The following is a 21,010-nucleotide window of genomic DNA, read 5'->3' on the forward strand; positions in this document are numbered from 1 at the left end:
GAGCAGCCCCTGTTGAGAATATCTCCATTTTGTGTCTGCACTTGTAAGTATCCTCTGATAAAGGATTACAGCACCTAGTTCCCAGGACAACCCCTGGTCAAAGCCACACCTCTTTTAGGAATGGACAGGCAAGGAGAGCAGCTGTTCACTTGTTTTTATTCTTTTTGTTGACATGCATTAAAGCAGGGATTGCAAACTAGTTTACCATAGGAGCTAGGCAAGTACCATTTGCTAAAGTGGAGAATATAACGCGTGCTTTGACTGAAAACACTGAAAGCTGGGCTTTTAAAAATACTGTGCTGGTCAAATAAAACTGTCAGTGGGCCCGCATTTTGTGTGCTCTTCACCAAAGAATTATGGTATGGATTTTGAAGCCTAAGAGATTGGATTGGAGTCTTGATTTTTGCCAAGCCTCTTACTCTGTTTCCTCATCTGTTTATTTGGAATAATACACACCTTCACAGGTTAGAATGAGATTGCATGCGTAAATGAACTAGCATGATAGCTGACACAAGATGCATGTTTGATAAGATTTTCTCTCTGCCACTAATATCCTTTCAGTTATCTTGGTTTACTTTTTAATCTGTTTGAAAGCTAGCTATGCCTTATAGTGAAATGGTTATGAAATTTGGAATCTCTAATATGCGGGATATTAGTTGCTTCTTAATTTTAACAGAAACAAGGAAGTAATTAAAATGAAATTTTTAGGTTAACGCACAACCTACCTACCACTTAAGGTATTTGGAGCCTGATCATTTTAAGCTATTTGGAGCCTGACGCTTGTAACACTAAATGTACGGATTCCAAACTATTTCAGAAGAATAGCCTCCTTAGTCTTTGAGGTTAGCTTTCAATCTTAGCAGAGCAGTGATCTTTATTTAGCATATTTATTTATTTTTGAAGTAATGTTGGAGCAGATAATTTTGCTAGTACTGCAGTACTTTATCGCATCTTCAAAATTAGATTATGCTATAGAAGTGACTTTTTTAAAAATTAATTTATTTATTTTTGGCTGTTTTGGGTCTTCGTTTCTGTGCTAGGGCTTTCTCTAGTTGCGGTGAGCGGGGGCCGCTCTTCATCGCGGTGCGCGGGCCTCTCACTATTGCGGCCTCTCTTGTTGCGGAGCACAGGCTCAGTAGTTGTGGCTCACGGGCCTAGTTGCTCCGCGGCATGTGGGATCTTCCCAGACCAGGGCTCGAACCCATGTCCCCTGCATTGGCAGGCAGACTCTCAACCACTGCGCCACCAGGGAAGCCCAGAAGTGACATATTTTTATAGTTGTTACTTGAGTTAGAAATTTAGCAACATGATTTTTACTAGGAAACTCTGGTATATGATTTTCTTTCAATTGCCCAGTGAATGTTTTGAAAGCTTTACGTTTTCTTGGTTCGTGTAAAATGCTTTAGAGGCATATACATCTTGTTGTACATCTTGTTTTCGTACTTTAGCAGCAGAAACTGTTTTCTTAACTTTCATTTTTCTTTAGTAATTAGCACAATTGATCTAAATGGTTAAAGCAATACCTGTGCTTTATTTCTTTGTTCCTATTCTCAGATTCTGTTATTCATCTTTGTTTTCCTCCACAATATGATTTTGAGCCCTGTGTTTTGGTGATATGTATATATTATTTTTGTACGGTCTAACCCCCCACCCCCAGTTTCTCCTATCTCAACTTTAGTGTCTTCTTACCCATATTTACTTGGTCCTATCCTTTCTGGTATCTTCAGTTGTTTCTAGATAAACATTTGGCACTTTTAAATTCTTTGTCCTGTTTTATTTGAATCCTTTTGAGGGGCAGAGAGGTAGCAAATTCTATTATACTTCTAATAGACAAAATTTAGCTTAATTGACTGATATTTTTGAGCTCGTGTGTTTGCATATTATGACTTCTGGGTATTTTTGCTTTTCCTAGTAGCTGTTTAATGGTTTTTTTTATATGGAGATTTTTCTAACGTGCTTTTTAAATATTTTAATCCCCACAGGGTCATAATGTCCATATTTCTCAGAAGCAGCTTAGCTAGCCTTCGAGGCCTAGTTACAAAGGAAGTTAATTCCTGAAGGAACTGAGGACATCAAGGCAGAAAGAATTCCAGGCAGGCAGCTAGTAATGAATATTGATTGTGAACTGTGAGGTACTTGGTGTGGGCTGGTAAATTTTAGTGCTTTAGATGTAACCCTGCAAGGCTACCTCTTACTGTGGAGTGCACATGAAACATTCTGAAATGTATGCCCATGGAGGATATAATTTGCTACTCCGTGGCAGGTAGACATTAAAATTCACTTACGGGGTGGGGGTAGTGTTAGGGGTAATCAGATTTTACAGCTGTAGGATGAAAGGGCAAACTTTGATAAGCATTAAAGAAAAAAAACCCCATTAGAGTATACAGAGTAGTAGTTATTAACTCTAGGAACAGCATTAAGCTATAGTGAAAACTGCTCAGAAATAGCCAGAAGTACGAGCTTGTTGGCATTTGTATTTCAGTAAAAGGTATGTATATTTTACCAGCTATTTAAAGTCAGAATGGGAAAGAATTTGAGTGGAATGTGTTTTTAGTAGTGTCTGAAGAGTGTCACCTTACCATTCTGCAACACTATCCATTTGTCACTGAAAAAGCTCAAGAACTGTATTGAGTCTTAAACTCTCAAAATACACCATTGGAAAAACTTGACAGGCCCAGTAGTACCAGGTGAGCCTGAGGTAACCAGATATATAAACTTGTCAGCTATCTCTGCCTAGAATTTAATGAAGTTTTCATCAGGTTGAACTTTCAAAGAATAAATATAGCTAACTACAGGAGGCAGTATTAGCAGGCAGAGGGGATGACTCTTCCTGCCTTGGATAGTGATTAAACAACATTTTGACATGGAATTATTTAATTTAAAATTTTGAAAAAGAAGGAAAGTTACTGGATTTTAAAAAATTAGGAAAGGACTTGCTTAACATGATAATTTCAAATTATACTTAGGTGTTTTAAGTAAAATATTAAAGTTCCCCCTTTTACCCCTGAATTCCCACTCCTCAGAATAAGCACTGTCAGTAGTTTGTTGTGTATCTTTTCAAAGCTTGTTCTTTGTAGACATGTCATTTACAGGCTGTAATGCTCTAGTAGTATTAATTATGTTATAATTCATCGTGGTATTTATAGCCTTCATTTTTTGAGTATAGTAATTGGAGTGACAGATATTTTCATTTATATAAGTGTATGGAGCCTCTAGGATACATCTGTTGTTACTGTCACTGAAGGGAATTATGTTGATGACTGAATTCTTGATATAGAAATTGGCACACTGAGAGGACCTTTCTCATTCCAAACAGGGAAAAGCTTCATTAAATGGAAAAAGAACAATATATTGCTGTATTTTTATCCTCAGTCATATTTTTTTGGTGGAAATCTTAAATGTTTATACATTTACTATTTAGCCATGTAAATAATCCTGGGACCACTCCACTAATTTTTAATGAAAGCATTCTGTATACAATTTTGCTATCCCTTTTCAAAAGAAGCAGCAATAATTTTTGCTGGTGTTTGGGGCAGTAGGTAAGTAATATAACCTGATCCTCCACCTCATTGTGGAGGTGGAGGTACTACCTGATTGTGGAGTTATGAGATAATGAAGACCTGAAACAAGATAAGAGTACAAATGAGAAGTAATTATGAAAGAAGAGAGTAGATTTAGATTGTTGACTGAATATTGGGATTTCCTGAGGAATTGAGGAAGGAACAGATTTTAGTAGACGGAACATTAATGAACAGGAATCAGGAATTTTGGATTCTGGTGAGGGTTCGAAACTACATTACAGCCTCTTTGGACCATGGTATATCTAAGTGTTAGATTGGGGCAAGAATTAGATTTAGGAACTTTCAACCTATAGCAGTAGAAAGTTTTTTCTTTTTATTTAAAAAATAAGTCAAATCTTAATTTGTTACTTAGATAAATGCAGAGCTGTTTGGGGGAGAGGGAATCCTCTAATTGTTCCAAAGAATCCTTAGGGCCTAAGGAGCAGGGTTTTAAAATTAGTGAAATGGATGACCCCTTTGTAGACCTACTTCTGAAGTTTTTGCACAAGGATGTTTTTGGTTCACAGTCCACTTGGGCAGTCTTGATATCTGCTTGAAAAAGGTCTTGTGGATACTTTGCAAGGTAGATGATTAAAATATTTATACTAATACATGTGTCCACGGTTGAAAATAAGACCAGAAGAAAGATGATCCCTTTAAGGCAGAATCTATCAAATAGCACAAAGATAATCATCCTATGCAAAATGGACTTGGTAAACTAATTTTTATTGCAAGGTTTCTCAGCTTCTTTGTGAGAAAGAGCTACCTGTCATTTGTCCTGAGTTTTGAAATCCAGGAATATGCACTCGATAGGAGAAAACAGAGGTGTGCTATTGAGACCCTGCTTGGAAAAGGATTGAAAGTACTATTACGTTTCATCGCTTGGTGGGAAGAAAATCTTAGGGGTAGCAACCACCTTGAAGATTTGCCAGTAAGAACTGGAGATCTACTACTAAGTTCCAGTTTACTAGTTAGTAATGCCAGCTTAAAACAGTTAAGTCACAGTTAGTAATGTCAAATACTTTTTAAACTCACAGGCCCACACAGAAGTTCCATAGAGGTAAGTTAGATAATTGGGGATGGTGGTGTAGTGATAAAAGCCTGAACTGGTAACAGTGATGAGAAAGAAGTATAATAGAACATGCTGTGTGACAGTCATTCTAAGATAAAATGTTTTTGAATTAAATAATGTATGTAAGATATTATTTAGTTCTAATTGTCCATAGTAAACAAAACATTGCTATTAGTGAGGTAGTGTAGTATAGTATAGTGTTTTGAGCTTTGGAATTATCACTGCCAGGGTGTGCATCCTGCCTCTGCACATCTGTAGAATGACAGTACAACCTTAAGGGGTAGTGAATTAAATTATATAATATACTTTGCACTATGCCTGACATACACGAATGATCAATAAAGCTTAGCTGCTGTTATAATAATTTGGTTTCAGAGACGTTCAGTTATGCGTTCAGTAATCTTTTTGGAATGTTCTTTTTAAAAAAAAATAATAATAGTTAGAAAATGTCCTACTCCCTGCCCCTTCCCCACAGATGTTTTTCTTAAAGGTTATCTTTTCAAAGAAAGAGATTTCTTGGCTGTTTGTTTTTGATTCTAGGAGGTTTACAGGGAATCTGAACTTCCTTCTTTTTTAGAATTGATGATGGGTAGAATCATTACGTAATTTGAAAAAGAATGGGAAAGTTGCATTCTAATGTAAAGTAAAATTTCAAATCAGAAATCTGTTTTACACTCAATTTTTATTTCCTTGCCTATTAGTATTAATGGATGCATAGCAAGAAAACAAACTGACATTAGGGATTTGATTTTTTTTTTTTTAATAAGAAGTAACTTCTACGAAATCTCTGGTAAATTCAAATATGTCATAGTCTAGTCTCCTAGAATTTATGATTCTCTTGATATTCAGAAAGATGGCTCTGATACGAAAAACTCTCCTAGTCAAAGAAAGATGGTTTTATTTATTATACTGTTCATTATAAAGTACTCATAATCACTAGTACATTTTAGGTTGTTAATAGGATGAAATTTAATGAAAGGGTTTTAAGCTTAATCCTTGGTTAATGAGAATTGTGTTTCTCAGCATTCTTTTAACAAATATTATTGAGTATAATATGTATAGCAAGGAATTGTGGGGATACAAAATTAGAGACGTATCCTGGTTTCTAGATGATTTATAATTTGTTAAAATATACTCTTTCTCACAAACACATTGCCTCATGCATCTTCATGGATTTATAGAATACTGTATTTCAGTTAATTGAGCATTTATAATATATAGATTTACAGAATGTTAGAGCTGAAAGGACCTTAGAAATCATCTGTTCCAATCTTCTAATTATACACACAAGGGAACTGAGGTTTCATATTTTAATATATATGTTATATACAGTGTTACATATAACCCTTGTTATTAAATGGAACGATTTCTATACAATATTTCATTTTAAGAAATTTATTTATTTATTTATTTATTGCTGCATTGGGTCTTCGTTGTGGTGCATAGGCTTCTCTTGTGGAGCATGGGCTCTAGGTGTGCGGGCTCAGTAGTTGTGGCTTGTGGGCTCTAGAGCGCAGGCTCAGTAGTTGTGGCACACAGGCTTAGTTGCTCTGTGGCATGTTGCATCTTCCCGGACCAGGGCTCGAACCCGTGTCCCCTGCATTGGCAGGCAGATTCTTAACCACTGCGCCACCAGGGAAGACCCTCTACACATTCTTATACTTTTTTTAAAGTCACAATTTAAATTGATATGTCTAGCATTTTATTACCATGCAGTTTGGCATTCATTTTTGAAACACTATCAGAGAGTACCTGATAAAACATTCTAGAGAGTCAATCTTGGCCTATTCTGTAGCAGGGTTTATAATTTTGCTAGATATGATAATACTTTCAGACTACTAAGTAGAGAGCTACCTTTTTCAAATACTGGGGTTCATTGATCTTTGTATACTGTCTTTTGAAATCAAGGTAGTAGGGTTTGATTATATACTGCATACTTTACAGTAAGGCAAGAGATTCTGGTTAATGGGAAAATTATCTGAACCAAGGGTGGTATAGCTACCAAATAATGGTAGGAGAATGGGGTTGAGGATTTATCAGTTTTGATAGAGGAAAAAAAAAACCAAGGAATTTGGAGGTGCTTTTGTAGGACTAGATACATTTAAATTTGAGGCATAGCTATTTAACAGTCAAAAGGGTTCTTAGAAAATTATTGCTCAACGTTCTTGGGAAAAGTTTGTAAATCACAAATATACTGTGTTTAGAATTGGAAGTTAATTGACCTAGAGTTTTACTCTGGGATAACTCCACTCTAATTGCTTGATCGTACACAACACAACCTCCACGTTTCCCGAAGTAGGGTGATCATAATTCTGTTTGTGCCTATTGCAACAAAATTATTCATAACATCCCTTTCCTTCTTAAAAGTGTTCTCGTTTTGATGATAAATTATGTGGTTACTTTACCCATAAATGTAATATCTGCCCTCGAGTACTTAATGTGATGAACACATATGAAACTTCTTCCTGTACTGGGTAAGATTCTTTTCCTTAAGCTGGGAGATTTCTGTTCAGTGGAGTTAGGAGGGCATTAATAAAGATAGCCTAGTGGAGATCAGGGTGATCTCAAGGTTTAAGATGATTTATAGGCTAGAAAAGAGCCCTGTGTTTTCTGTGCTTGCATCAGAAACACAACATAGGTGAGTGTTACTTAGCTTGTTGGGCAAAACTGAATTCTCATTGCTCAAAGGTAGTTGTGCATTTATGTATCATTAAAAATTTTATCTGCAATCAGATACACTCAATCCCAAGGGCAAATAAATCTCAGTACATAATTATAAGTATTTTCAGTTAGTATATTTAGTTTTTTAAATAGACTTTATTTTTTAGAGTGCTTTTAGGTTTACAGCAAAATTGAGCAGAAAGTAGAGAGTTCCCACATATCCCCTGCCCACACGCACACTTACAGCCTCCTCCACTAACACCATCCCTACCAGTGTGGTACATTAGTTACAGTTGATGAACCTGCATTGACACATCATTATCACCCGAAGTCCATAGTTTACGTTAGAGTTCATTCTTGGTGTTGTACCTTCTACGGGTTTTGACAAATGTATAATGCCATATATCCACCATTATTACTAGAGAATAGTTTCACTGCCCTAAACATTCTTTGAGGTCCACCTATTCATCCCACCTCTCCCTTAAACCCTGGCAACCAGTGATCTTTTTGCCATTTCCATAGTTTTGCCTTTCCCAGAATGTCATATAGTTGGAATCATATAGTATGTAGCCTTTTTTAGATTTGCTTTGTGCACTTAAGGTTCCTCCATGTCTTTTCCTGGCTTGATAGCCCATTTCTTTTTAGCAGTGAATACTATTCCATTGTCTGGAAGTATATTTAATTTTAAGAAAGTGTTATTGAAAGTCTGTTTCTAGATAGGCTTACTAAATTCCACAAGAAGGATCTTAGTTCTTTTTAACAACAGATTGAATGTATGTTAAATTCCCATTTATGGGTGGTGGTGGTGAAGTTGCTTATTGCTTTAAGAATTATTTGTCCAGTGGCTTTCTTTTTTCTCCTCTCCTGTTTAAATGTAAAACTTTCTTAATGTTACTAACCCCCTTGGAGAAGCAAGTGAAATTCCTGGAATGAACTATAATTATATTAATTGTTGAGATTTGGGAGGAAGTACAGATCTCCATGAACAGTGTGTAGAACCAAACATTCCTTGGACTCATATAAATAATTTTGCCATCATAACAATGTAAATAGTGGGAAAGTTGCAATTTCAACACATTGTTAATATGGTGCGTAGGTAAAGGAGTCAAATTTGTTTTCATAAGTCATTTTTAAAAAATTGAAAATAAAACTCAGTGTAGTTCTATTGAGTTTCCTCAAAATTTTAAATTTAGAGACCATTGGGGCCCAGAGTGGGGAAGGAAATTTCCCATTCTGTGCCATTGTTGAAGTGGAGAATCTCTTGGGCACTTCCCTTATTTTCCAAAATCGTATCTGGTTAGTATTTACAGAAATATTGAAGTGGACCAGAAGGCAGGAAGAAGGACATAAACATTGCAGACTTCACAAACTTTTATCACAGTGTAAAATAGGAGCTACAATTCTTGTTGATTTTTTTTCCCCCTGTGGAATCACTTGGTCTGTGGCATATTGGCTTTGTTTCATTTCAGTCTCCACTGCAGAGTGCAGAGTGAGAGTTGGTTAGCCTTGGGCTTTAGGCTGAGATTCTGTACGTTTTCCTTTTTAAAAAGTTGAGAAAATTTAGTCGGGATTAAGCGTTAGCTTTTTCAAAGAAAAAGCATTTCCCAAGATAATGTTTGGAGCCAAATAGGTGCTATTTTTATGAAAGGTTAAGGATTCTTTGTTAAGGTTAATAGCATTACATGGTCTACTCAAGTAAAGTCTAATGTTGCTTTGGGAGATTCTGGCATGGATACTGTGCCTTCTATCTGAGTCATTGACAGCAAGAACATGTGAAGATCCTTCTTTTTAATCTCCCAAAACAGAATAATAAATTGTTTACCTAATGTTATTCAGTGTTGCCCAGATATAGGAAGGGATTAATTCCTATTTTGGTGTATTTTATTCTAATAAAAGTGCATTACATTCATTGGTGAATCATTTGGAAAGAACTATAATTATGCAGAAAGTTCCATCCTCAGTTCCTTTTTCATCCTCTGAGTGATCTCATTTCCTCCCATAGCTTCAACTTCCACCTAAGCTGATAATTCCCAAGTGCATATTTCTAGCCTCTGCTTCTCTCTTGAATACCAGATCCACATTTTTTGGTTACATCTGAACATCTCACCACCATAGCCCATCCTGTATGTGCCTCCAAAGCCAATTCTCAGCCTGCCTTCCTTTATTCCGTTTATAGCATCACTCTCCACTCCATGGTCAATAATTTCAGTTAATTCTATCCTGTAAACATGTCTTACATCCATCATCTTCTCACCATTCCTAGAGCTACTCTTAAGTAGTTCAGACTCATTTTTCATTTGGATTATTGAATGAGTTTCCTAACTCCTTTCTCAATTTGCATCCATCCTTCATACTGCCACCAGTCAGATCCATGACATCACTTATTCTATAGAAAGAACTCCAAGCTGCTTAGCTTGCAGAGGATGCTTGTCATTTTCCCTAAATTGTGAGGTGTTGAGGCCATAGACTGTCTTATTTTTATGAATAGCATGAGCATTTAACAAGTGCTTGACATATAAAAGCACTCAAAAAATGTTGAATTTTTTGAACTTTATTTAGAACTAATCATTTCTGGCACTTCTCAACACTGTGCTCAAAACTGTTTCCTCAAAAAAAAAAAAAAAAACAAACACTGTTTCCTCTTGCCTAGAGCAAGGCCATCTCCCCAACTGACAAGACTGCACTCAGATTTTTTTTAAATTAATTAGTTAATTAATTTATTTTTGGCTGCATTGGGTCTTCGTTGCTGTGCGCGGGCTTTCTCTAGTTGCGGTGATTGGGGGCTATTTATTTCGGTGCGCGGGCTTCTTATTGTGGTGGCTTCTCTTGTTGTGGAGCACGGGCTCTAGGAGCGCTGGCTTCAGTAGTTGTGGCTCGCGGGCTCTAGAGCGCAGGCTCAGTAGTTGTGGCGCACGGGCTTAGTTGCTCCGCAGCATGTGGGATCTTCCCAGACCAGGGCTCGAACCTGTGTCCCCTGTATTGGCAGGCGGATTCTTAACCACGGCACCACCAGGGAAGTCCCTGCACTCAGATTTTATGCATAAGGTTTCTGTGCGTATATAAGCCCTCTCCCCCCAGCAAAATCATTTCTTATATGTTTCTGTTGTCTTTTACACATCTGTTGTAAAAGTGGCCATTGCCAATTGTATTGTAATTATTTTTCTGTCTCATGTTTTGCAAGGTTGAGTCCCTGTAGGAGCAAAGTTTATTTTAATTATCCCTGTGCACAGTCCTTAGTAAATAAGCCCTCAGTAACTGGTGAATTGAATTTGAAAGCCTTCTCTCAACTTACAGATAAGTTGAACGAATACAAGATAAAAGTCATTATGAAGTCATAGTGAGTGACAGTTTTTTAGCAACCATTTTGGCCACATTTCCTCTTTTGGTTATGAATCACAGACTCAGCTGCTAGGAGAGTCTTTATATGGTTTCAGAAACATCTGTGTGGTTCCTTTTCTCCTATTCTCTTCTATTTGAAAAAGCTAAAAATTTAGCAGTTTCAGACTCTCTAATACATTAGTTGTCAATGTGTGGTCTGTGAACCAGCAATACCAGCATTACCTGAGAACTTGTTACAAATGCACATTCCCAGGCCCCACTCCAGACCTACTGAATCAGAATCTCCAGGGATGGGGCCCAGCAGTATGTGTTTTAACAGGTGGTTCTAATGCATGACAGTTTAAGAATCACTGCTCTAGGATTTTGCCATCTAAGGAAAGTGTTGCCTTTAATATATAATAACAAAGTTTCCAGTGTGGTTTCCGCTATAAGCTATTTATGCTTTGGAAATAATTCATCAACTGGGAAGACTGGGACTGACTATATTACCTAACATCCTGGGATGTGATTCAAAGATTGAATTTCCCTGTGTGCAAAGTATTTGACTCTGGCTTCTGGGAATGGCTGTTTAAAAGAAGCTGGGAGAGGGGGCTTCCTACCTCTTTCAGTTAAAATGTCTTCTAGGTTAAATCCAGACTGTCAGCTCCAACTACTTGTGTTCATTGTCATTCTCATGGGATATATGAGGATGAAAGAATGAGATGAATTGTATTATCCTCTGGAAGAATGAGCTGAATTTGTGTTATTTTTAATATTTAAATCCTGATTGTTGGTATGTTGTCAGGGACAAGAAAGTGAGTTTGTTATCAAAAGTTATATTGAATTTATAGACAAGTGAAATTCACAGAAAAAGTAATTAGTGGAGGTTAACTTTTTTTTTTTTTAAAGTATTTGTTTTTATTTATTTATTTATGGCTGTGTTGGGTCTTCGTTTCTGTGCGAGGGCTTTCTCTAGCTGTGGCAAGCGGGGGCCACTCTTCATCGCGGTGCGCGGGCCTCTCACTATTGCGGCCTCTCTTGTTGCGGAGCACAGGCTCCAGACGCGCAGGCTCAGTAATTGTGGCTCACGGGCCCAGCCGCTCCGCGGCACGTGGGATCTTCCCATACCAGGGCTCGAACCCGTATCCCCTGCATTGGCAGGCAGATTCTCAACCACTGCGCCACCAGGGAAGCCCCGGAGGTTAACTTTTGATTAGTAACTACCCATGGCTTTTGAGTGGTATAGGTAAGGATTACATAATTTTTTTTTTTTTTAGTTTTTTGTTGTTGTTTTGTTTTTGGCCGTGGCCATGCGGTTTGTGGGATCTCAGTTCCTTGACCAGGGATCGAACCCAGGTCCTCAGCAGTTAAAACGCTGAGTCCTAATCACTGGACTGCCAGGGAATTCCCCCCATGGCTTTTGAGAATGAATGGTTTATTTAACTGGAGTAGTCAACCTTTCTAGAGTATTGTTTTCATTTTGCCTTTAATAAATCCTAATTGAAGGGTCAACTGAGGCATACTCTTAAAATGCTCTGTAATAGTGTCTCCCGCTGCCAAAAAACTTGTTTCTGTCTTCAGCGTTCCCTTTGGGTGTGGTTCTAGATTGGTCCTTAGCCAGTTTTGACAGTCTCTTGGGATAAGAGCTTTTGTTAGCATTTGCTTAACTTAAATATGTAAGGGTTTCTTTGAAACGAAACCTTTCATTAAGAACTCTTTGAGATACTGCTGGTTTGTATGCATTGTCTGTTTCCTTTGGATGAGACATCTGTGGTTTTTAATGACTAGCAAAACTAGCTTTTTTCCTTTGTATACTAGCAGTTTGACTACTGTTTATAGAGTTAGAAAGTAGATTTTCTCAAATTCTAAAAAGACTAGCTTGACAGCAGTTTGTGGCTACTGCATTTTTCCCCCTTGGACACATCCTTAGTTTTTAAAAACTAAGGTTATGGTTATTTTGATGTCACAGTCAAAATTGAGACCTGATCTATATTTAACTTCATTTTCTTTGCTCAAGATTAAATTAAAATTCCCCTTTCCTCCCTGAGGTGAGGAAGAAATGTTGTTAGTCTCAAGGAGAGTCTTTAATAATGAAGCTGTTTACCTGAGGACTATAAAAACATAGACTAAGGGCTAGAATTTTATGATAGATAACCTATAAGCAGAGTTTTCAATCTGTTATAGCCCATTTGAGGATATTCAGGGACATAGGCATGTGTTACTGAGCCCCTGCCTGGAGCATGTTAGATATGCATGAAGAAATGCAAGAGAGGTCATTTCTGAGCTGATTGTTCTCTCTGCTATTAAAAAGTTCAGTCCCTTCTATTTCTTAGATTTGGTGTCAAGTTCTCTTTTATTTTAAATTAGAGTTTATTCTAATTTTAAAAAATTTAATGCTGGCAATCTTACCTTATTTAATGTCACATCCTATTTGAAACATGTTGAAATTCTTTGAATCATTGGTTTTCAATACTTTTTTCTTTTGGAAAATTGAAAAATTCAGAAAAAGTACGACGGACAACTCCCATCCCCCATGGGTGAGTCTCTGAGCCCTGTCCCCCCAACTTTCTCAACCCACAGTGTTTTTGAGATACCTCAACAGAATACCTAGGAATGGTTTAGGTCATCCTTTAAGTTACAGAGTAGAATGCTTACATAAAATGGCCATGTTATATAATTCCATTTTTAGCTCTACAGGTTACAAAGTAACTTTACATACATTGTTCATGTGAACCTCACCATGACCTTGTGAAGAAGGTAGGAATTATTATCCCCATTTTTCAGATGAGGAGACTGAGTTTGAAGAAGTTGAAGAAAACAACCCAGATGTTGTAAACCATGGCTCATTTCCTTATAAGGTGAGCTCTCAGTTTAAATAGAGAGACACTATCTACACATCCAAAAGCAGTACAGTCAAGACTCAGGGTGTCTAACCTGGTGTTTGGGACACCCCTGTGTTATATGCAAATTTTTGTTTGTGTGTATTTTCTGGGTTGAGAGAAGCCTGTGGCTTTTTATCATACTTACAACTTTTTTTTTTTTTGGTCACTGAGTTTTAGTCCCATGGATCTAGGTAGATCATGCTTGTTTAGCTTGTCAAAAGGAATTGACAACAGGACTGAATGAAAATCCTTGTTGAAGATCAGTCATATCAGATGCTTATTCCTTATCTATCCTAAAGTAACTTAACATTGTAGAGCTTTACAGAACTCTTCCATATATATCACACGACTTCTATAACTACCCTAAATGACATCATTCTCACTTGAAGAAACTGTTCGAAGTTAAGAGAATTTAAGCTGTGGAGGTACTGACTCAAAAGCTGACACTCTTTCTTTAAAAATAAACTAATCTGACGTAATCCAGAATCCTGTAACTACCATGTTATCTTACATTTTTGTGAATTTACAGTTTGGCCTGCCAAGTATCCAGTATCTTCCCATATATCATTGCTTAGCAGCTTAATTTGTAATTAGTAGGCTTATTCTTTACTTCTTTTTTTTAAGGGAGAATCTTGTACTGCCTCTTTTTTATTCTCATTACTCTTGGGCTTTCCGTATTGTTCATAGTATCTCAGATTTAATGACTTATACCTCTGAAATAACATTTGCTAGTTCTTTGAGTCCACACTATTTTAGTTTGCTCTAAGGATAGGAAGGAATGAAGAATCCCCAACTTTTTCATTGCCTTCTGCAATTAATATTTCCATTCCAGTTCTCATTTTAAAGGTTAAAATTAATTTTTTGTTGTTTATTGAAGAAGTTGGATTCTAAGTTGGAACTCATTTAAGACAAAGTTTCTGCTTCCCAGTCTGTTGTGGAACAGTGCTGAAGGCTGCCGCATATGGCTTGTTCAGCATTATTTCTATGGAGACATATAATAATAGCTAACATTATTGAGTGCTTACTATGTCCCAGGCACTGTTTTAAGCTGTGTTATGTCAACTTCATGTAATCCTCACAATAACTCTCTGAGGTTGTTACTATTATTAGCCCAGGTCTACAGATTAGGGAGAAGCTCAGAGGTTAGGTCACTTGCCTAAGGTCATAGAATTAGTGACAGCACCTCCATTGAATCCGAATTTAGAGTTTGCTGCTTTTAACCACTAAACCACATAGTCTCCTTTCAACTAGATTTTCCTTTTTTTAAAGCAGAAAGCTGGCTAAAATATGCCAAAGCAGATTATTTTAGCTATTTTGATACTATAATTTCAGAATAAAGGATGGGCCCTGGCTTAGAAGCTAGTGATGGAGAAGATCTTAATTTCTGAGCCTTTGTCATGTCTGCCTGATACAGGTAGCTGTGAAAGGAACAGGTTTGAATTTGGAAAATGCTTTGTAATTGCTGCCATCTTTCACCTACAGAGCAGACTAATCTGTGAGATCAGACCCATATACATCCTTCCTGCTGTAGCGAATGAGGTTACCCCATTTTCATCCACTCTCAGAGCCTCAGGCCTGACTTACCCTTGGTTGGTAAACACAGAATGAGTGCATATGGACTTATGACCTGCCTTTGGTGTTGAGGAATAGTGATAAGTGGTTAAAATCAACAGTAAGGGGACTTCCCTGGTGGTGCAGTGGTTAAGAATCCACCTGTGAATGCAGGGGACACGGGTTCGAGCCCTGGTCCAGGAGGATCCCACGTGCCGTGGAGCAGCTGGGCCCGTGCACCACAACTGCTGAGCCTGTGCTCTAGAGCCCATGAGCCACAACTCCTGAGCCCGTGTGCCACAACTGCTGAAGCCCACGCGCCTGGAGCCCGTGCTCCGCAACAAGAGAAGCCACTGCAATGAGAAGCCCGCGCACCGTGACGAAGAGTAGCCCTCCCGCTCGCCGCAACTAGAGGAAGCCTTTGCCCAGAAACGAAAACCCAACACAGCCAAAAAATAAATAAAGAAGTTTATTTCATAAAAAAAGAATTAATAAAATAAACAGTAAGGACAGTCAGGCTGTGTCGTAGTCACTTAGGTTTGAAATACCATACCTATAACTGCAGTTAGATATCAGTTTGTCTTGCTCAGAGTCTTTCTTCTTTTTGAGGTGCATGATATGAGTGAGTGAGGGAGGGGGAGAGAAATCTCTTGTGTCCTTGGCTGTCATTTCCTCTTTATTATGAAGCATGAAGGGGAGAACAGCATGAGCCACCCACAGGGAATTAGTAGTAGAGAGGGGCTTGAAGGGAACAGCTGTTTTTAAAAAAAATAAAAGGTGACAAAAGCAGGCTAAATTTAAAGGCCTGGCCTTGGCAGTAGTCAGCTGAGAGAGCGAGATAAGTGAGTTTTATAATCTGGTCACTGATTGCCCTGGAGGTAAATGAGAATTTCCGTTATAAAAAATCATCGATGATCCCTCATGTGTGGGGCTAGGTTAGCTTTTTTGCTACCTTAGGGCATATGTAAAAGCAGCTTTCTTGGGATTGGGCTCAACTTGCTCTTCTGTGTTCCCTTTTTCTTCTCACTCTCTGCTACATATCTACACATCCAGTTTTTCCTGCCAGAGAGCTCCTCCTTTTCTCTGCTGCTAGCCCCAGCTGTCATCTTCGCTTCCCATCCCCCATTCCCAGTTATGCTGTTTTACTTTATGGTTTTCCTGGATTTACTGTCTTCATTTTTTATACTATGCCTGCCACCCTACTCCACCCTCAGCTTCTAGTTCCTCCGTCCCACAAAGCCAGTGACCAGTCTTTGGCTCACCTCTTTATCGTTGTTGAACTGAATGCAGTGATATTAGTACTTTGTCAAACCTGTTTGAGATCTGAGCCCAGTTACATATTACAGTGGGTGGAGATGATGGTGGAGAAGGGGCGGGAGGTTGTTTTTCTGAAATTAGGCTCTTTCCAAAATACTGGATGAGCTTTGACCTGGAGATCAAACAGATGCTTTTGCTGGTCTCCCAACTTTAGGCAGTGTGTGCTCTCATGTTGAGGGCACATATTTGAAAGCCCTTGGTAATGAAAGGCAGGGCAGTGAGTCAGGCTCTGAGCTGCCTGCCTCCTGCTGCTGCTGCTGCTGCTGCTGCTGCGAGCTGGTTCTTCTCTTCTCCTGAATTGGAGCTAATTTTGGATGATAATCAGGTAGATGGTTGCTAATAAACTTTCCCTTGCCACAGTACTGTGTAGAGAGGGTGTTTTTTTTTTTTTTCCTTTTCCCTACTGCTAGGAGGAGAAATAGATCTGTTTTCATGATTTTTGATGAGTGTTCAGCTATCAAGGAATCCCCTACTTGGTTTGTTTAGAGGCAGTGTGGTTTATTGGAAAGAACCATAGACTAAGAGCTGAAGACCTGTGTTTTGATTCCAGCTCCACTCATGATTAGCTACCTAAGTGATCTTGATCAAATCATGAACCTGTCTCTGTACTTGCCCTATGAGCCTTGTGAAATTATGTGAACGAAGTGAGATGTGATATGTGTGAAAGCACTTTGTAAACTGTTTTATAAAAATTTCAGGTGCTGCCCTTTATTAATTTGGCCACTGACCACACCACCAGAGAATTGCCTGTAATGTCTTTTTTAAACTCTTTCCTATGAAGCCAGACTTTTCAAGAGAAGAGTGGTGGAATCATCAGAACTATGGGGAAGTCTTGCTTCTGAACCATCTTTTGTTTTCTCACTCTTCTCTCCCCCTTCCCCAGCACACACACACACGCACAAACAGAATTGCTTTAGGACCTCTTTGATTCTGTGCTGTTCTATCTCCATTCTTTAATAGAATTATAATTTTAAGGAGTTAGTGATTGTAGTGTGCTGCACATTCCAGTGGAGGGGTCCTGAATTTTCATAGCCTGAAATTATTAATTAATTAATTAATTACATTTAAGTGGTGACAAAAATATCTGTAACTTTAACTACAAAAAACTTTCCTGGCCCAGTGAGGCACATTGACTGCAATTGTGGGAAGTGTTAGGAGACCATGCTTTGGCTTTGGACACACCTGTATTCCAGTCCAGACTCTTTCACTGTTAGCTTATAACTGTGGGGAAAGTACTCAACTTTTTTGGGCCTTAGTTTCCACATCTTTAAGGGGATTATAATGGCACCTATGTCATGTTGTGAGGATTAAATGAGATCATGTAAAAGTGCTTAGCACATCATCTAACACATAACACATACTTAGAAAATGTTACCTGTCGATATACATGTCTAATGATAAGTAATACTAGTAATAGCTGTCAAAGAGAGCACAGATAGATGTCTGTTGTTAGTGTTTAAGGGATTTTTACTTTTGTTTTTAGATAAGTTGCTTAAATATATATCATTTAATTTACTAATTCAAAGGACATTTTCAACTTGGTCCTCTTGTCCTGTATGCAAGTAGAAAACTGAACTAAATCAGATCAGCATTCCTCCTTCCTTTGGAGTGTCTTGTCCAGGGGTTGCAGTGTCAGTTTGAGTGACTTTCTTGGTTCTCTGCAGTGGGGAATTGTGTTCAGACTGTTTCTCAGCTACCTTTGAATTGTGGTGTGTTGGGATTTGTGATTATATTGGAATCGGATGGGTTCTTGGTGGTTCTGGACATATTTGCAGGCATTCCTTTTACGTTAGCCTAGTTAGTAGATTGGATGAACAGACTTAAATCTAAGCTTGTTTTGAAGTGCAATTCAGAAGAAGGGAGAAAAAATACAGAACAAATCCACTAGCAACATATTTCTAGAGCATAATCAAGCACATAATCAATCACAGCATTTGAGAGGACATAAACTCCCCCAGTTCACAGAGAATGTGAGAATAAGCATTTGTGATTTCCACTTAATGATAAGAATATGATTAAAACAGTGTAATACTTTTTACTGCTCTCTAGGGATTTACTGATAACCAGTTTTCTTTAGTGATTGAACCAGTAGTAAAATGAACAAAACCAGCTTCCTTCTCTCTGTATATTAGTTGGCATTGACTTTGACAGGTGGGCAGGTGGCAGTTTGTGAGAGTAAAACATAGCTTCTTGGGTACCCCTTTATCTGGGAGTGAGCTCAGCTTTTCTTGCAGGGGCTTGGTGTCTCCCTTCTGGAATTCTAAAACTTCCCCTGCATCTGAGAATGATATCTTTTTGGCTTCTTGGGGCCTCTCATAGCTAGTTCCTTTCAAGGAACTGATGTTGCATCTCAAAAGGTAGTTTAGAGTGGCATTTGAAGGCAGAACAATTAATCTAAGGCTGTTAATTACTGTTTCCTGTCCTTCCCAGACTCTGAATCTTTTGTGAATTGAAAGCCTAGTATGAATTTGGAGTTCTTGACCTCTACTTGAGTAAGTGTAGTACCTCCCTTAGAGTTCTGAGGTCCCTGGTGTAGAGTTTATCTCCAAAGGCAAATACTTCTATGGATATAAACAGAAAAATTTCCACTTAGCAACCTGCATTTTCAGCCAGCCCCATTATATCCTTGGCTTTTGGTCTGTAGGAAAACTTCCATTGAATTCATACCTCTCCTGTGAAATATTCTCCACCTGATGTTGGTAGATACTGGCCCCACTCTGCTCATTGCAGAGGATCTGGCTTGGTCCCAAGAGTGACTCAGAGTACCCTCTTTTAGCTTCTCACCTGTACTTTAGATACTGAATTACCTTAGCCTGAATTGGTAAAAATGCTGAATGAACCCTTGGTGGTGGAGTAAACGGGTGAGAGAGAGTATGCTTGCACTGTGATATGGACCCCTCTCCAAGTTCTTCCAGTAAGTCTGGATTTTTTTTTACTCTCTTTTTGCCATTGCCACCTTGTCTTATGGAAGTGTAACCTCAAGCAAATTATGGGCCGTTGGAAGTAGTCATCAACTTTTAGTTCCTGGGCAGTGCCTGGGAGTGTTGTTGAGGCCTAGCCTTCACCATAGAGTTTAGTTTCATTCATCATTGTACAGTTCTCATTCTTTTTGATCTGGCCTCTAGGAGCCAGGCAACTAAATTATGTGAAGAGAGCCTGTCAAATGCCATGGTTATTTTTTTGTTTTGTTTTGTTTTTGTTTTTGTTTTTATCCCATGGTTATTTTTAAGACTTTTCAGGAGATTTTTTTAGTTGTATAAATTTATGGGATTATGGAGGGCATAGTCCCTCCAGACACTGGCAATGAGTTGAGTAACTGTTACTGTTGGTTCTACTCCTGAGCTGACCCCCATAGTATTTCTTACTCTGAAGTACAGACTGTCTTGCTCTCCTGTGCCTGAGGGTCTGCATTGAGGTCGAGGCCGCTTCACAGACATTTGGGTTGTTTGCCATGGGCCCAGGGAAGAAGAGGATGTGGGGAAAGTCTAACCTGAATTCAGGATAGGATCCTGCATGAGAGAGAAATTTGCTAGCCTTTCAGTTGAAATTTGGATTCTGACTCCCAAAAGAAGGTGTCAGTAGATCAGTTAACACTTCTTGTTGTGACCCATAAAAGACGTTGCATGTCTAACGAAGTGTTCACCCATCCAAAAGAGAGATCCTGACTTGCATATAACCTATTGCCACTTCCGGTTATCTTTCATCACTTGCCTGAGTTTGGAAAGGTAATGGTTTGTGCTCTAAGGAAAGAGATTTCCCTGAGACCCGAGGCTTTCTCATTCCTACTGGCTGGGCCCATTGCTAAAACGCTTTCCAGTGGGCTTGCTTCTGCCTGGCCAGCACCTGGGCTGCCCCAGCTTGTAATTAGCCTGCCTTTGCTTCATAAGCTTCCCAGGGTGGTTCTTCTTCTAAAAGCTTGTATGAAATGCTGTTTACTGTCTCTTTATAGTTTAAAAATGAATCCTTTTTGTTCTTTGCAGCTCATTTGCTTTTTTCTTTTCTTTTCTTTTCTTTAAATTACTATTAACACCTGTTGATTCTTTTTTTTTTCTGATTGGCCTGTCACTGCATTCCTGCTCCCCCTCCCTCTAGCTGGGTTTGTCAAGTCGCCCATGTCAGAAACTAAGCTCACTGGGGACGCCTTTGAGCTGTACTGTGACGTGGTCGGGAGCCCCACGCCAGAGATCCAGTGGTGGTACGCAGAAGTCAACCGGGCAGAGTCTTTCAGACAGCTGTGGGACGGTGCTCGGAAGCGCCGTGTCACCGTAAACACCGCCTACGGGTCAAACGGCGTGAGTGTGCTGAGAATAACCCGGCTCACCTTGGAGGACTCTGGGACTTACGAGTGCAGGGCCAGCAACGACCCCAAGAGGAATGACTTGAGGCAAAACCCTTCCATAACATGGATTCGAGCCCAGGCCACCATAAGCGTCCTTCAGAGTGAGTCCAGCACCCTACAGTAGTAGTACTGTAGTCACTAGAGGTGGCCCGATGACCCTTCCCTTCTGCTTCCTTTCCCTCTTCCCCAGTATGATCACTCACCCCACCCCTTGTCTTCGTTTTTTCAAACCCACGATCCTTCTGGTTGTAGTGTATGAAAATATTTGTGGCAACTTTTTTTTTTCTTCTTTGCTGTCCTCTTTACCTCC

At 38.8% G+C, this 21,010-nt stretch overlaps 1 protein-coding gene across 5 annotated transcripts in view; it reads left to right on the top strand.

Annotated features, from left to right (window-relative positions):
* NPTN (neuroplastin) overlaps window positions 1-21,010 on the top strand; it is a 65,714-nt gene that overhangs the window by 12,320 nt on the left and 32,384 nt on the right. For 4 of the 5 annotated variants that reach the window (XR_005018595.1, XR_005018596.1, XM_036841698.1 and 1 more), the window contains exon 2: window positions 20,454-20,801. The exons of the other annotated variant lie outside the window; for it this stretch is intronic. Coding sequence is in view for 2 of the 4 variants with exons in the window: in XM_036841698.1 (XP_036697593.1) it covers window positions 20,454-20,801 (348 nt within the window). In the remaining 2 variants the exon portion in view is untranslated. The remainder of the gene's footprint in view (window positions 1-20,453; window positions 20,802-21,010) is intronic. 5 annotated transcript variants of the gene reach the window in all.

Source organism: Balaenoptera musculus, chromosome 2, assembly GCF_009873245.2.
Source record: "Balaenoptera musculus isolate JJ_BM4_2016_0621 chromosome 2, mBalMus1.pri.v3, whole genome shotgun sequence".
Taxonomy (NCBI): Eukaryota; Metazoa; Chordata; class Mammalia; order Artiodactyla; family Balaenopteridae; genus Balaenoptera; species Balaenoptera musculus.